At 55.8% G+C, this 15,379-nt stretch overlaps 2 protein-coding genes and 1 long non-coding RNA gene across 6 annotated transcripts in view; 1 reads left to right on the forward strand and 2 right to left on the reverse strand.

The window, feature by feature from the left end:
* The window catches only part of LOC121816494 (uncharacterized), a 19,862-nt gene extending 19,214 nt beyond the window's left edge, over window positions 1-648 (reverse strand). The window contains exon 1 of the long non-coding RNA XR_006056122.2: window positions 366-648. This is a non-coding gene — a long non-coding RNA (uncharacterized LOC121816494). The remainder of the gene's footprint in view (window positions 1-365) is intronic.
* The window catches only part of PLEKHG4 (pleckstrin homology and RhoGEF domain containing G4), a 10,887-nt gene extending 843 nt beyond the window's left edge, over window positions 1-10,044 (forward strand). For 3 of the 4 annotated variants that reach the window (XM_012189935.5, XM_060397999.1, XM_060397998.1), the window contains 21 exons: window positions 1,069-1,805; window positions 1,963-2,058; window positions 2,138-2,261; window positions 2,347-2,440; window positions 2,529-2,603; window positions 2,684-2,800; window positions 2,970-3,068; window positions 3,163-3,311; window positions 3,463-3,601; window positions 3,699-3,815; window positions 5,338-5,520; window positions 5,773-6,275; window positions 6,349-6,595; window positions 7,317-7,406; window positions 7,490-7,711; window positions 7,795-7,965; window positions 8,041-8,218; window positions 8,530-8,646; window positions 8,790-9,026; window positions 9,116-9,231; window positions 9,403-10,044. In XM_012189935.5, coding sequence (XP_012045325.2) covers window positions 1,295-1,805; window positions 1,963-2,058; window positions 2,138-2,261; window positions 2,347-2,440; window positions 2,529-2,603; window positions 2,684-2,800; window positions 2,970-3,068; window positions 3,163-3,311; window positions 3,463-3,601; window positions 3,699-3,815; window positions 5,338-5,520; window positions 5,773-6,275; window positions 6,349-6,595; window positions 7,317-7,406; window positions 7,490-7,711; window positions 7,795-7,965; window positions 8,041-8,218; window positions 8,530-8,646; window positions 8,790-9,026; window positions 9,116-9,231; window positions 9,403-9,408 — 3,591 coding nt within the window. In that variant the 5' untranslated portion in view covers window positions 1,069-1,294 and the 3' untranslated portion in view covers window positions 9,409-10,044. Of the gene's footprint in view, window positions 1-721; window positions 766-1,068; window positions 1,806-1,962; window positions 2,059-2,137; window positions 2,262-2,346; window positions 2,441-2,528; window positions 2,604-2,683; window positions 2,801-2,969; window positions 3,069-3,162; window positions 3,312-3,462; window positions 3,602-3,698; window positions 3,816-5,337; window positions 5,521-5,772; window positions 6,276-6,348; window positions 6,596-7,316; window positions 7,407-7,489; window positions 7,712-7,794; window positions 7,966-8,040; window positions 8,219-8,529; window positions 8,647-8,789; window positions 9,027-9,115; window positions 9,232-9,402 lie in introns of those variants that run through there. The other variant, XM_042231768.2, reaches the window with a different exon arrangement.
* The window catches only part of KCTD19 (potassium channel tetramerization domain containing 19), a 26,961-nt gene continuing 21,568 nt past the window's right edge, over window positions 9,987-15,379 (reverse strand). Inside the window, exons 9-16 of the mRNA XM_042231769.2 lie at window positions 15,104-15,246; window positions 14,822-14,905; window positions 14,443-14,557; window positions 13,430-14,057; window positions 11,916-12,107; window positions 11,589-11,743; window positions 11,146-11,247; window positions 9,987-10,237 (exon numbers count right to left, since the gene is read on the reverse strand). Coding sequence (XP_042087703.1) covers window positions 10,124-10,237; window positions 11,146-11,247; window positions 11,589-11,743; window positions 11,916-12,107; window positions 13,430-14,057; window positions 14,443-14,557; window positions 14,822-14,905; window positions 15,104-15,246 — 1,533 coding nt within the window. The 3' untranslated portion in view covers window positions 9,987-10,123. The remainder of the gene's footprint in view (window positions 10,238-11,145; window positions 11,248-11,588; window positions 11,744-11,915; window positions 12,108-13,429; window positions 14,058-14,442; window positions 14,558-14,821; window positions 14,906-15,103; window positions 15,247-15,379) is intronic.

Raw genomic sequence — 15,379 nt, forward strand, 5'->3', positions numbered from 1 at the left:
CCCACTACAGAGCTCCCTCCTTCCCTCTAGCCCAGACAGCAGCCCCCACGACCCATCATGGGATCATACAAGCTGTCTCTCGGTGCCTGGGCCTGAGGACTGGAAAGGAAGATAGGGGCTGCAATGGAAGGGCCCCTCCCTCCATGAAGATACCCCTAATGGCTGCCAGCAGCACCAAGTAGCTAGTTTGGGCTTCCGGAGTCTCTCTTAGGGGTCTCCAGGCTGACAGAAGCGCTCCTTGTTTTGCCCAGGGAGGCTGGGGCTGTACTCCCCCCATCCCGCGTGCATTCAAGAGCAGAAGCCTCCCCCCCCCTCGCTCCGCCAGCCGCCTCCCACACTCCCAGGCGGACCCCTGGCTCACTCACCCTCGCGCACCTATGCCGCCTTCCCAGCGGGGGAGCGCTTCTGGCGCGCTGAGCAGGCCGGGGGAGTGGGCGCCGTGGGAAGGCCGCTGGTCGTTACCCCTGCCAGCGGGCTGAGAAGCCAAGTCAAAGTCAGCTGGAAGCCCCGGGGGTGAAGCCGAGTCGTCCCAGCCCGCGGGGGACGTGGGGGTGGCTCGGCAGGGGGCGCTGCGAGAGCCGCGGTCTCGGCGCTCTCGGGCTGGCTGGGGCTCGGGCGGCTGCCGTCGGGCCCGGCGGGGTGGGCGGTGGCTGCGTCCTCCGGCCCCCAGGGGGCGGTGCGGCGCCGCCGTGTTTCCTGCTGCGCCCGTGCCGCCCCCGCTGTCTGGAGGCTGCGTGCAGTAGCCGCCGTCGAGGCAGCGGTGCGGTACGTTCGAGGGCTCCGGCTTCCTGGCGTCTTGGGTTCGCGGTTCCCCGTCGGCGCGTCCTGGGGTTGTGAGCGTGGCCGGCGGGGCGGGCGAGGGAACGGGCGCGCGAGCCCGTGGCGAGGCCGGTGTCGGCCAGGCCGGCGTGAGCGCGAGCACGAGGCGCGCCCCGCCCTCGCCGTGAGCGTCGCACCCGCGCAGGCCGGCCCCCAGCGTGGGGCCTTCCGGGTGAAGGCCCACGGGAGCGTGGCGTCGCTGGTCCCCAGCTGGAGGGAGAGACCCCAGCCTTTCTCCCTTCTCCTCAGGCCTCAACTGCGACAGCCGCTGTGCTCGCGGTGCTGGTGCCGGTGCCGGTGCCAAGCACCAAGACTGGTGCCTAATACGGCCTAGTGCCTTCTGCCTACATCACCCGCCGAGCCCTACCCGGCCATCTTCAACGTGTTTCCTGGATGAGCTGAGGTCTCACTTCACACCGAGGGCTTAGCTCCTCTCCCGTTTGCTTGGAGCAGGCCCACCCTTAAGGAAGGGGTGATGGAAGGGCCCCTGGAGGATGGGGATGAGTCTCCAGAGTCCCACGGCCACGCCACCGACTGGAGATTTGCTGTGTGCAGTTTCAGAGATGCCTGGGATGAGGGGGAACCTGCTCCCCAGATGCAGGCTAAGAACCCTCATCCTCCAAGCCCACCATCAGGGGCAGCCCAGGGGGAGGAGCTCCAGGGCAGCCCTCTGCCTGGTGAACTTCAGTCACCCACAGGACAGATGGTTGCAGATAAGTCGGGGCATGGCCAGAAGGGCACATTAAGAGGGTCTTCTGTCCACATGAAGGAACCAGCCTCCTCTGGAGTAGAGATCCTCCTAAGTCCAATGTCTTCCCACCTTAGTCTGGCACAGGGTGAGAATGACAGCCAAGGAGGAGACTTGGCAGGGGACTCAGTTTCAGGCAGGGTCATGCCAGTCCGCTTGGACCCTGAAGGGTTGGACAGTGACTCTGTGAACCATGGAGGTCTTTTATCTGAGACATCATCAGAGCTACTGGAGGCAGGTAAGGAAGGCTGGGCCAGGGAGGTCTTGGGAGGGAAGGAGGGAGGGTACCTGAAGGTGGGGAGGCTTCTGATCCTACTCAGACTAAAGCCCAGATGCAAATAGGGGGTCTCTGGGTAGATTGCCCAGTGTAGACCCAAGTGGTTTTCCTCCCCAAGACTCCCACAGATCCAGGCTCTTGAAGTCCACTGACTACCTCCTGGCCCAAGACCTTGCCTGGGAGCTACTTGCCAGTGGCATGGCTGCCCTGCCAGGTAGCTAGCTGGGAGACACTAAAGGCGGTACAGGTGGGGTGGCTTGATTGAGCAGGTGTTCACTGCCTTTTCCCCACAGGGACTCGAGATGTGGAAGGCCGGGCAGTGCTGCTTCTGTGTGCCCATAACTCAGCCTGGAATCACCCCAAGTGCAACAGCCATGAGCTTGTCCGCCTCCTGCTCTACTTGCAAAGCATCCCCAGGTTGGGGGCGGAGGTTGGGGGACAGAACCTGAGCCAGGAGATTGGCAGGGTTGGGGAAATACTCAACCAAAGCCTGCTCCTTTAGGCCCAAAGTACAGACCTTGGGACTGACCGTGCTAGTGGATGCCCGGATTTGTTCCCCAAGCTCTTCCATATTCTGGGGGCTCAGCCAACTGCAAGTGAGTGCAGGATTGTAGCTCCCTTCTTCCCCTTAGCCATTCCTTTTGTGTAGGGTCGGGGTCAGGGCTGAGCTCAGATTCTTTGCAGGAAGCAGTCCCAGGATCAGTGCACCGTGTGCTGCTGGTGGGAAAGCTGCCGGAGGAAGTGCCTGCAGGGCTACAGGTACTGAGCCATTTTAGTCAGGGTGGAGATGGGGTGAGTCCCCACCAGGCCCGAGTCCACTACACCTTCTTTTTCTGCAGTTAGAGCATCTATCCTCTCACCAAAGCCTGCTGACCCACATCTCCACCTCAGAGTTGCTCACTTCACTAGGAGGAGGCCTGCCTTACTGTCACCAGGCTTGGCTGGACTTCCGGATGGTCAGTACACTGGGTGGGGCATTGGGTGGGTAGACAGGCGATATGGTCAGCAGAGGAGCCTCCCCTGGGCTGGCTTGGGCAGTGCATAGCTGGCTGCCGTGGCCTGGGATCCAAGCTGCTTGGGACCAGCCCTGTGCTCTGCGCTAGTCATGCCTGCCTCTGTTCACAGCGTCTGGAAGCCCTCCTGCAGAGCTCCCAGGTAGTTTGTGCCCTGCTTCAGGGAGCCATTGAGAGCATGAAGGCTGTGCCCCAGCCTGTGGAGTCTGGGGTGAGTGTCCCCTCTTGACACCTCCCCAAATTCTCCCTATCTTCCTTCCCTTTCTCCCATGCACGCCTCCACCACCTGTTGCTCTTAATCATAGGAAGCCGGTCGACTGTTGCGGCAGGCACGGGTCCTGATGGAGCATGTGCTAGGCTCTCCACGGTTGGCATGGCTACAATGCCAGGGAGCCTTGGAGCTGACGTGGCTAAAGCAAGAGGTCCCAGAGGTAACCCTGATCCCAGACTACAGGTAGGTACAAGTCCAGGTCTTGCCCCAGCCCACCATATCCCATGCCAAGGACTCAGTGTCTGGCCCAGACCAGCCAGGATTATGGTCCCAGGACAGGGTCAAGTGGATCTAGGCACCTGGAAGGGGCACTAAGACATGTACCATGCACCAGGTCAGCAGTGGACGAGGTTGAGGAGCTGTATGGCCGCGTGGATGGATTGCTGCACCAACTGACACTGCAGGGTAACCGCCGAATACAAGCACTGGAGTTGGTCCAGACGCTGGAGGCCCAGGAGGGCGAGCTGCACCAGGTGGGAACTATCCGCCCCAGTGGGCCTCACCTCTCATCTTAAGCATCACCCCCACCCCATAGCAACAACTCTCCTTTCCGTGTTCGTACTCCTCCAGATGGAAGTATGGCTTCAGCAGGTGGGCTGGCCAGCACTTGAGGAGCCCAGGGAGCTTTCACTGGACATGCTGCTTCAGGCCCAAGGCCCTTTTCGGGAGCTGGACCAGATTGCTCAGGTGAGTTTGGTTACTTGTTCCTTGTGTAGGTATTGGAGCACTTTGCCAGAAACTTGGAATGCAGAGTGGGTGAAAGTAAATCTAGTCTTTATTCTCTTGGAAATTACAATCCAGCGGAGAAGATCAGTTGTAACCAAAGATTGAAAGTCATGTATATGTTCTTTTTTGGAGAAGGGAATGGAAACCCACTCCAGTATTCTTGCCTGGAGAATCCCATAGACAGGGGAGCCTGGCAAGCTACCGTCCATGAGGTTGCAAAGAGTCGGACATGACTGTGCGACTGAGCACATTTGTTCTTTCTGTACAAAAGTTCTAGAGAGAAGCAATACAGGTGTTTCTATCTGAGTGTATGATAAAAGTCCTGAACGAGGAGGGGTATTGGCCAAACTCTCTTGAGATAGTGACTTTGATCTGAGATCTGAAGGATAGGTTGACGTTAACCAGGCAGAAGAGGGTTAGAGATAAGACACGTTGCAGACTGGGGAAGCAAAAAGCATGTGCAAAGATCTTGTGATAGGAAGGAGCGTGGCTGGCCTGAGGAACCATCAGAAAGTCAGTGAGGATGAAATACAGAGCAGAAGAAGGAGGGAGAGTGGGGTGAGATGAGGTAAAATGAGGCTGGAAGAATGGCCAGTGGCCAGGAACTGGGTCCTATAACGGAGTACAGTTTAAGCAGGAAAATCATATAATCAGATCTGTATTCTAGAAATATTACCATAGTTCCTGGGTAGACAGTGATTTGGTGGATGGACAATCAGAGTCCATTGAGGAGGCACTTGTAGTGGTCCAGGTGGGAATAATGCTTACTCTGGCCAGGATGGTGGCAGAGGAGATATCATTTGAGAAGTTGATGGGATTCAGTGGTGGATGCATGTGAAGCTGTGAGAGAAAGAAGTGTTTACAAAGGTGAATAGGTACTGTTCCCTGAGAGACGGACCTTCTGGGGGAAAGGGCGTTCATCTGTCCAGCCTTGGATGTGCTTTGGAAATGACCATGAAGGAAGGAGAGGGAGCACTGAGTGTAGAGGCTCATCTGGTGGTTGTAGGTGTATGGGTGATATTTGAAGTGTGTTTGCACATGATTGCCTGAGAGAGAGTGGGCTGTCTTCAGGAACACCAAGGTTTAACAGCTGAGCTAATGGATGGGGGATCAGGAGAGGGGAAGCACTAGAGAAAGCCAAGGAGAATCAGGGAGAGGGGAGAGATCAGGGGAGCTAGAGGAGAGAGGTTTGGTAGTACTGAATGGTAAGAGTCAGAGGAAGCCTGAGAGGCGCTGGGGATGGGGAGTGAAGTGGGGCTGCAGAAGGCCAACATAGTTAAGAAGTAGTGATGAAAATAACGGTTTTTCCAGGGAGTTTCGCTGTGGAGAGGAGCACAGAGAGAGGGGGTTGGGGGAGGAGATGTGGAGGTCTGGTCTTCACAGAAGTGACTTGGTGATGCCATGTGGACATCCATGGAAAAGACCTGGGCTCAGCAACTGCAATGCTAGGCCTAGGCTTGCTGATTCCAAACTCTGTCTCCAGGAACAGGTCAGGCGAGGGGAGAAATGTCTGCAGCCACTGGTTGGCTGTGATGCAGCCGAACTGGGCCCCTTTGGGGCCCGCTTTCTGACCCTGCAAACCCAGCTGGCCGACTTCTCTAGGGCCTTGGCCCAGCGGCGGCAGCGACTGGCAGATGCCGACAGACTCTTGCAGTTCTTCAAGCAGGTGCGTGAGGGGTCCTGTCCCTGGTTCCAGGTGGTCAGTGAAGTCAGAGGGGGTGGCTGCTTAGTGCTACGGCAGCCTGAGCTTTGAAGGCTGTCGTGCCTGTTTTCTCTCCCTGTTTTCAGTCTGATGCCCAAATCCACTGGGGATGCAGCCTGGGGCCAACATTCTGTGGGGATGGGGGGAAGTAGAGGAGAGGGCACAGCAGTCTTGGGGAGATCCTTCCTCAGTGCCCATCTGGCCTTGGTGTTGCAGGCCTTGACCTGGGCCGAGGAGGGGCGGCAGGTGTTGGCAGAGCTGGAACAGGAGCGCCCAGGGGTTGTGCTGCAGCGACTGCAGCTGCATTGGACCAAGCACCCGGACTTGCCTCCTGCCCACTTCCGAAAGATGTGGGCTTTAGCCACAGGGCTGGGATCTGAGGGTATTCGCCAGGAGTGCCGCTGGGCCTGGGCGCAGTGCCAGGACACCTGGCTGGCCCTGGATCAGAAGTTAGAAGCTGCTCTGAAGTCACCCCTGACGGGTAGCACAGCTAGCCTGTGTGTCAGCCGGGTCCCAGCAGTACCTGCTGTCCCTCCCCTGAGGAAGGCCTATAGCCTTGATCAGAATCTGGGATTGAGTCTCAGAGAACCTGCCCACCAGTGCCACCCTGAGGCCATTGTACCTGCCTGCCACAGACGAGAGGCTGGAGGTGGTGCCCAGTCAGAGTCATGCCCCACCGTGCCTCCTCCTGGGAGCTGTGACCCCAGGAGCCCCAACAGGTACAGAGTGGGCAGGGCAGGGAGGGCAGTGGCAGGGTGGATGTCTCGGGTCCTGACTCCACCTCCCTGGTAGACTTCAGCTGGTACTGGCGGAGATGGTGGCTACGGAGCGGGAATATGTCCGTGCCCTGGACTACACCATAGAGAACTACTTCCCTGAGCTGGATCGCCCTGATGTGCCCCAGGGCCTCCGTGGCCAGCGTGCCCAACTCTTTGGCAACCTGGAGAAGCTGTGGGACTTCCACCGCCATTTTTTCTTGCGTGAGCTGGAGGCCTGCACCCAGCACCCGCCCCGGGTGGCCTATGCCTTCCTGCGCCATGTAAGCCCCACAGGCCACGTGGCCCCTGGCTGATCCTGCCACACTCAACAGTGAGCTATTGGGTCTGACCTTGGTGTCAGGTCGTGTGATGGGCACAGCTATGAGCAGGACCAACCAGCCCCTGTTCTTCAGGGTACTTTTAGTTTAGCAGAGGAGATGTGAGTGTAAAATAGGTAATTCCAGATTATATTTGGGATTAGGAAAAAAATCCAGATAGGTGATGGTGAGTTAGCAGTGAGGCAGGGGTACCCCCTTTAGAGAGAACAGTTAGAGAGGCATCTTAAGAGAAGCTGATGTTTGAGCTAAGGCCAGAGGGAGGGGCTGTAGTCAGAGCATTCCATTCAGAGGAAAGATCAAGTACAATGTGCTGGGCAGGAAAGAGGCCCAGTGGTTGAGAAGGAGATGGGTCAGTGTAGCTTAGTGTTGTGAGCAGGGGAAGGGTCATCCAAGGTGAGAGGAGACCAGAGCAGAGCTCTTGGGGCTGTGGAAGTGGCAGGGCTGTGTGCAGGACTTCCTCCCCAGAGCCCTGTAGGCAAGCCCCTCCCTGCACAGCGCTTGTTCCTGCCAGATCACCCATCACTCCAAGCAGGGCAGGTAGGATCTGTCGGTGGGAGGCCTCCTTGGGGACATGTCGTCGGCCATTTGGGCCTCCCAAGCTGAGTGGTTTGACTCCCTTGGATGCTGGCCCATTGGCACCTGGTCAAGCTGTGTATCTTTGCAGAGGGTGCAGTTTGGGATGTACGCACTCTACAGCAAGAATAAACCGCGCTCCGATGCCCTAATGACCAGCTATGGTCACGTCTTCTTCAGGGTGGGTGAGCCTGAGACTGTAGCGGGAGGGGGGATGGAGCAAACAACGGGAAGCTCCCTGACGGTGTCTGATGCATCCGGCAGGACAAGCAGCAGGCACTGGGGGACCACTTGGACTTGGCCTCCTACCTGCTGAAGCCTATCCAGCGCATGAGCAAGTATGCGCTGCTGCTGCAGGAGCTGGCGCGGGCCTGTGGGGGACCCGCACAGGAGCTGAGTGCCCTGCGGGCTGCCCAGAGCCTCGTGCACTTCCAGCTGCGACACGGCAATGACTTGCTAGCCATGGATGCCATCCAGGGCTGTGACGTGAGTCTTGGCAGGCCAGGGGCAGTGGGTGTGAAGGGAGGGGGCAGAAGAGGCCAGGCACCCACCGGGCCCCCACTTGGCAGGTCAACCTCAAGGAACAGGGCCAGTTGGTCCGGCAGGATGAGTTCACAGTCCGCTGTGGGCGCCACAAATCCCTGCGTCGCATTTTCCTCTTTGAGGAGCTATTGCTCTTCAGCAAGCCTCGCCGAGGACCCACAGGCATCGACATGTTTACCTACAAGCGGTCCTTCAAGGTAGGCTCAACTCGGGCCCTCCCCGTACCCCCAGCACCCCTACAGCCTCACTGAGCTCCTCTCCTGGTCACACAGATGGCAGATCTTGGCCTCACTGAGTGCTGTGGGAACAACAACCTGCGCTTTGAGATCTGGTTTCGCCGTCGCAAGGCTAGGGACACCTTTGTGCTACAAGCCGCCAGCTTGGCCACCAAGCAGGCCTGGACAGCTGACATCTCCCGCCTGCTCTGGAGGCAGGCCATCCACAACAAGGGTGGGTGTCTGTCCCATTTCATCCCATGATCCCCTCCTTGGAGAGCTTACATTGTCCCAGAGGGGCCCCAGCGAGGGCCTCAGAACTGGAAACACTGGGGAGGGTGGAAAAGGTCCAGCAGCAACAGCCAGCACAGGAGAAAGAACTCAAGCCAGGCGGTCCTCATGTCACCATCTCAGGCTGCGGACATGTAAACCTCTGAGTGTTTGGTGAACAGGACAGTCCCCAGGCTCTGGGTGTCCAGGAGAGACTTACATGAGGAGGAGTGATAAAGGGCCGGCCTGATGTCCAGATACCCATTTTCCACCCAGAGGTGCGCATGGCTGAGATGGTGTCTATGGGTGTGGGGAACAAGGCCTTCCGGGACATCGCCCCCAGCGAAGAAGCTATCAATGACCGCACCGTCAACTATATCCTGAAGTGCCGAGGTAGCAGACAGGCTGCGGGGTGGGGTAGGGAGAGCTGCTCAGGGAGCAATGTGGGCCGCGGGCAGCCCTAGCCTGCACTCCCCTCAAGACCTCGGCCCAGCTGAGCTCTGGCCTGACCCAACCGGACTCTCTTTCTCATGCAGCAGTTCGCTCTCGGGCCTCCATTGCTGTGGCTCCCTTTGACTCTGACAGCCCCTACCTGGGGGCCTCAGGCGCCCTTCCTGGAGATCCTGCCTCTTGCTCCGTACTGGGGTCCCTCAACCTGCATCTGCACAGAGACCCAGCTCTTCTGGGCTTCCGCTGGCCCCTGTATTCCACCAGTTTCCCAGAGGAAGTGGCACTGGAGACTGATGCCGAACTGGGCAGCCAGCCATCTTTGAGTAGGTTTCTGGGCTTTCCCAGAGGCAGAAGGGCATGACTTGGGATCTGGGCCTCCCCTGCTGATGGCTCACCTGGTCTCCCTTACCAGCTCCTGAGGACTCAGAGGTTTCCTCCCAGTGCCCATCAGCCAGTGGCTCCAGTGGCTCAGACAGCAGCTGTGTGTCAGGGCAGATCCTGGGCAAGGGCCTGGAGGACTTGTCCTACGTGAGTGCCATTTTGCCTTGTACCTACCAGCGCTTTCTCAGCTCTACCTGGGCCTATGGCACCCTTGTCTTTAGGTGGAACTGAGGGTGGTGGGACAGAGCCATTCCTTAGAGATCCCACCTGGATCCTGAGCCAGGGAAATATGTGTTCATACTTGGCTTTGTACCATAGGTCTGAGCCTGGGCTTGAAGGTGGGCAGTGGATCCAGGAGTCTTTAGATCCAAGGAGCATCACTTCCCTGGAGATCTGCTACGACCAGGCCATGGGCAGCACCTGGGTCACCTCCAGCCCATATGCACAGTCCTGTCAACCACCCATTCTGATGTCCGTGTCCATTGGACAGATTGGCAATGACCTCTCCAGGGGATTCTGGCAGCAGAGTCTAAATAAGCACCCTCATTTTGGGTTCCTGGCCCATGTCCCCTTCTGTCCCCATCTTCTCCCACCCAGAGCAGAAGGTGGATGTTTATTTCTATGCTGTAGGCTAGTGGGATGTTGAGTGGCTCTGGTAGTGACTAAGCTGCCCCACCCTTCAGGAGGAACAGAGGTGGGTTCCTCGCCACTGCTTCCCAACTCCGGGTCTCAAAGCCAGGCTCATCCCTGCTGGACTCTTCCTCTTGCATGCCCTAGCTCCCCAGTCCAGTTTGGTTACATGGACTCAGAGGTTTTTGAATAGCTTTCAGTTAGAGTTGTATAAGATTATTTCACTGGTTGTAAGGTATTTGGTTCTCAGAGATGGAGTCCAGACCCTTGACTCGTGATTTATTCTTTATTTAAAAAAATAAACTGATAATGCACCCTTCGGTGGGGACATCCCTGGTTTAAATGCATCTTGGTGATGGGATGGGTGGGATGTGGGGGCAGCGTATCTCCCCAAGCATGGCTGGGCACCTTAGCCATCTTGTAGGTACTTGCTCAGGACAGAGTAAGAGACAGACTTTGACAGGCCCCTCTGGATGAGCAGGTCCACACAGCGGCCGTATTTCCTGGCGAAAGGCAACGTGAGCTGGAAGGAAAGGCTGGTCTTATTCCTAGCTGGCTGCTATTCTAGCTTTGTGAGGTCCTGCTATCTGGGTGGGGGCAGGGTTGGGGGCAAGGCCAGCTGGTGCTGTTGACCTCCGTTCTGCCTAAAGGCATCTCACAGACCTGGGGCTCAGTGGCTGCCAGGGCGCAGAATGAAATGAATAGAGGATCTAAAGTGCATGTTTCCTGTCACTGGTTTTCCACTTCCTAGTCGCAGATGCTGACTTCATTTCCAGTCAACAGACTAGGCAGAGGCTAGTGACTTGGCACTATTATGTTTATGGTGAAAGGTGTTATAATAATATACTTGATTACAGAAATACCAGATTAATGAAAAATTAGCCAAATCTTTTTCACCGCCAACGTTCAAATAAAAATTTGAATCCTAAAATTATTTTAAGGACTAAAGAAACAAAAACCTGAGTTATTCCTTTGCCCTTATTGAAGAATTTTCTTTGCAAAAACTGCTTTATAACAGCTTAAGTAGAAAAGGAATGTATAATACAAAACTATTGACATCATGGCTGAGTAGGTGATGTTGGTATCTATAACTCACTGAAAGCATGTGACTGCCAATAGTTTCTCTGATTTCAACACCTCAAAACGAGCTCATAATGATGTGCATCCCTGGTCAGGGTTGTTAGTGATGAAGGCTAATTTGGTAAACATTGGAGAAAACTACAAAAAGTGGTGACCCAACACTGCTTTTTGCCCACTCTGGACAGGTTAATTTCAACCACTGTTCCTCCCTCCCTGGGGCCAGTGACTAGAGTTCTAGTTCCCTGTCTTCGCCTTCTGGGCAGCACTGGCTTGGCCCTCACACAGCAAGACAGTGTCCATCCGAGGCATCCAGAGGGTCGCCATTTCCCGTGGGGTACAGGTGGCCCTCACCTCAACCCAGCTGTATAGGCGTTCCTGGGTGTGCCGGTCATCCTTGAATCCAGTGATGGCCAGCAAATCCACCACAAACTGCTTGGGGCTTATGTGCAGGGTCTGCCAGAAGAGCCCACAGTCAGGCAGGGCTGGAGGCCACAGCCTGACACACATTTGCTCCCAGCCCCTTAGAGCGGGATGCGGAGCAGGGGCTTCTCTGGGCCTGCAGAAGCCGCAGAGGTCAAGGGGTACCGAAACTTCAAACTGCCTCTTGGCCATGGCTCGGCCCAGATGCTGCCGCCCTGTCTCCCAGTCCCTACCCGTCTTGCCACCCTTCTGCCCCTGATCTCTCCCCCTAGCTGCTCCCCCTTGTCTTGGCTGCTCCCTCTTGTCTTGCACTATTATTGTGGAAGCGAGGGGACAGTGGAGAAGGAACAGGGCCTGGGGCCAATCACACGTACCCACAGCCGGTTGACCAGGGAGACCACCTTGGCTGTGATGGCTTTGGGGTCATTTTGTCGGATGGAATCCAGAATGACATCAGTCAGGAAGCAGTGACATTTCTGTGCGTAAAACATCTCTTCCCAGGACAGAGAGAAACTCAGGAAAGTCACCTCTGTGGAGGAGAGGGGGTGTGTGGCCACATCTGTCATGGCAAGGGTCTCAGAGCCAGCCTTGGTTAGGGGGAGAAGTGCAGGGCTTCCAGGGAGACCCTATCCCTGAAGTACCTGGCTGGGGACTCAGGCATCTGCCCATGGGCAGGGCCAGGCCCAGCTCCAGAGCCTCACCTCGGGGCTGGGGGCTGGCTGGGGGCGGCGTGCGCCTGAGGTGGTCCATGTGCGTGGTGTAGATGATGCTGTCCTCAAAGAACATGCACGAGCCATCACTGCCCACCACGGGGGGGTGGGTCACCTTGAGGATGACCCCTGTGTTGTCCCCCTCACTGGCCTCAGGCAGGGTCAGCTCAGGGGCAGGACTTTCTGTGAAAATAAAGTGGGGAGAGGGCTCTCCTTAAGCTCCATCAGAGCCCAAGCAGGGAGGAGACCTCTAGCAACAGACCAGTGCAGTCAGTCACCAGCCCTCGCCTCCAGCTTCTCAGAAGCGGGAGCCTTGGCTGGCAGGGCCATGTTCTAACTCTCCTCTCTTCATCGCCCTGGAATCACTGCAAGCCACATCCTCAATTTCAGAACTCCAAGGAACTTTCCAAATCATCTGTTGAACTAGGCTAGTAGTAAATAGAGCTGATCACAACCCAGCTGGGGACTGGAAATCTTTGTAAAATTATGAAATGAGCTTTTGTGGGGGGTGGGGGGGGGGGTTGCTGATGCATGTCTACTCTGAAGAACATGCTTGACAAACCAACTAGGGGCTCACAGGCAGGGCCCAGGAAGACCCCTCCAAGCATGACACAAGCCATTGAAAGAGAAAATGACAGAATACTATAGGAAGGGCTTTGAGAGCAGAGGAAACATTCCATAATAGCAGTTCTCAGCCCACTTCTCTGAGCTGCTCCTCACTTCTCCACCACACACATTCCTCTCTGTTCAGCCTGGTCCCCATATACCCTCCTGTCTCCTGGACTTCTCCCCTTGGACGCCCATCAGTACTTGATACACACTGTGTCCTCTTCCCCAAGTCCTACTCCTCCTTCCCACCTCAGTAACTGTCCAACCCCTTGCAGTCACCCAAATCAGAAACCTGTCCCCTCCTTGGCCCAATCCTTTCCTATTTCCTCCAACTGCCTAACCTGTTTCACCTAGGATGGTCTTGGCACTTCCAACACTTACCTTCTGCTACTGCATTTCCTCTGCCCCTGGAACAAACTTTCTAAATGCATACCTGATTGTGCTTGCTCCCGTGTATAGACTGCTTCAGTGGCTGGCTGCTCCACTTAGAACTGGAACAAAGTACCAGGTCCTGAACTTGACCCACAAGACCTGTCCTGAATCCTAATGTCTTCAGCCTTATCTTTCATCACTTTATGAAGACTGGTTTCCAGCTGCTAGACCCATGATTTAGGTTTCCACAAGCACCCAAGATTTCTCCTTTCCTCCATTGACTCCTCAGCCCTGAACCCTTCTTTGTGCCCCTATTGCTTTGTAGGTCCTTCCTTTCATATGCCTCATGTGGCTTCTCAAGCCCCCAGGCCATGCCAGTGTGCCTGTCGTTTCTGGGTCTTTTGCTTGGCAGTAGTGAATGCAGTTCTAGTCTCCTTTAATCACTAACTCACTCTGTGGTCTTGGCCAAGGTTTGCCTTCTCTGTTGTAAATGGGACTTAGCTCAAGGATGGGACAGGACTCACCTCTCTCCTTTGACCTCTGCTTGCCCCAGTCCTTCAGGGTGACAGCTCTTTTCATGGGGAAGTATGGATTAAAGTTTGGCTCTGGCCCCTTGTCTTTGGTTCCAGTTCCAGCCCCTGCCTGTGGGCCTGGGTCCTTCTCTGAGGCTGTGGAATGGCCTTTCCGGGAAGCTGAGGTGCTGGGCTGGGAAACAGCCTCACTTCCTGAGGAGTGCTGCAGGGTGGCTTCCTCCAAGGAGCTGCTCCGGGGGGCTGACAGTGGCTGGAATTCCCACTGTTTGCAGTTGACCATGTCCCACTCCCTTACCAGGGAGATAAGTTTTTGCATGGGGGTGACAGGAGGGTCTTTGGTTTCAGATTTCTGTGTGAGGTTGACAGTGGTACACTTCTTCCTGGGAGGACTCTCAGGGTGGTCCCCCCAGTGTCTAGGGTTGGCACATAGGCCAGGACAGTGTGAGTATGTGCTGGGATTACCTTCCCTCTTGGCACCTCGGCACAAGGACATCTGGATTGTCTGGGAGTACTGTTCGGCCTCCTCTATCTGGCTGGACCTGGCCAGGGTCCCCTTGGCCTTGTTCCACAGAGTTTGGTCATTGCAGTCTTGGAACTCCATTGGTATGCAAGCCGTGGTCTGGGGAGAGGGCACAGCAGCTCTGGGCATGTTGTACTTCCACACTGAAGCCTTACCCAAGATCTGATAAGCTGGGTCTCTTAAGACTTCACTTGCTTACCCAGAACAATGTCATCCCCCACGTGGGTCTAACATTTGAGATCTGCTCAGTTGGAGTGGGGTTGGTAACCAGCCCACGGGCCTCTCAAACACCAAAAGGGCATATCAGCATGCCAGGCCTCATGGGGCCAGCACTTACTTGTGTTCAGAAACCAGTCACTGTGCTAGAGCCATGTAGGCCTGTCTCTTTCATTTTGCCATGCTCCCCATTAGTGGGATCTGCCCTCTGAGCCCTGTGCTGGTGCCCTTTCAGGACACCACCAAACCAGAGGAGGCTGGAACTTACTTCTTTGGTGTCTCTGCTGAACTCCACCAGTGACCCTGGCCCTTCTGTTACCACGTGCAGCCTTCTGATGGGAAAAGCTTCTTCACTTTCAGATTCTTTCTCCTGGATCCATGACCTGCAGATCCCAAGAGGGTTTGGTTAGTGAGCAGAAGCTTCCACTAGTCCATTGACCAGGTGTGCCCTTTGGCTGAGAGTTCACTCAGGGAGGAGGGGCCTTAAAGAGTTTTGCTTAGGTCCCTTCCCAGTCCTGAGCCTGCCCCACCCCCTTAACCCTAAGGAGAACAGGTCCTACTGGGAGGTAGGACTTAGGACAGGATTCCCAAGAGGCATATAAAGGTTCAAACTTTAGATCATGGTATCAAGGGAGTGGTTTCCTTACTTGTATGCCTCACACTGGACAAGTGCTTCTGAGAGAGATGGGATGTGGTATTCCTCCACCTCCTGGCAGAGGAGGGGCCATTCCCTGTGAATGACAAGAAGCAGTCACACTGGGCTTCTGGAGTGGGAATGTGGCTGGGGTTGTTGGATTCCAGAGCGGCTGCTCCGAACAGCAGTTCACATGTTGGAAATAACATAATCTCGTCCATCAAGGCTGCAAACTCAAATTTCCTCCTTGCAGAGGGATGGGAGTTTCATCATATGATTTCCTTCCTGCACTCACTTAAATTCAGATGGTAAAAATAGTTTTCCAAGCCTCAGGAAGTTGAGAATGTGTCGGAACATTTGGCCATCCCCGTGGATCAGCAGGGTTTGTCCGTATGTTATCCAGTACACTCTCTGAGGGTTGGACAACAGTTCTGGATACTGCAAAGGGTTGGACATCAGACTCTGTTAGTCTGTTAGTTAGTTAGTTAGTTAGTCTGTTAGTCTGTTAGTTAAAGGGCTATGTCCTCATTAAGGAGAAGGGCAGTCTTCGTTTTCCCACCCATTCCAGAGC

Source organism: Ovis aries, chromosome 14, assembly GCF_016772045.2.
Source record: "Ovis aries strain OAR_USU_Benz2616 breed Rambouillet chromosome 14, ARS-UI_Ramb_v3.0, whole genome shotgun sequence".
Taxonomy (NCBI): Eukaryota; Metazoa; Chordata; class Mammalia; order Artiodactyla; family Bovidae; genus Ovis; species Ovis aries.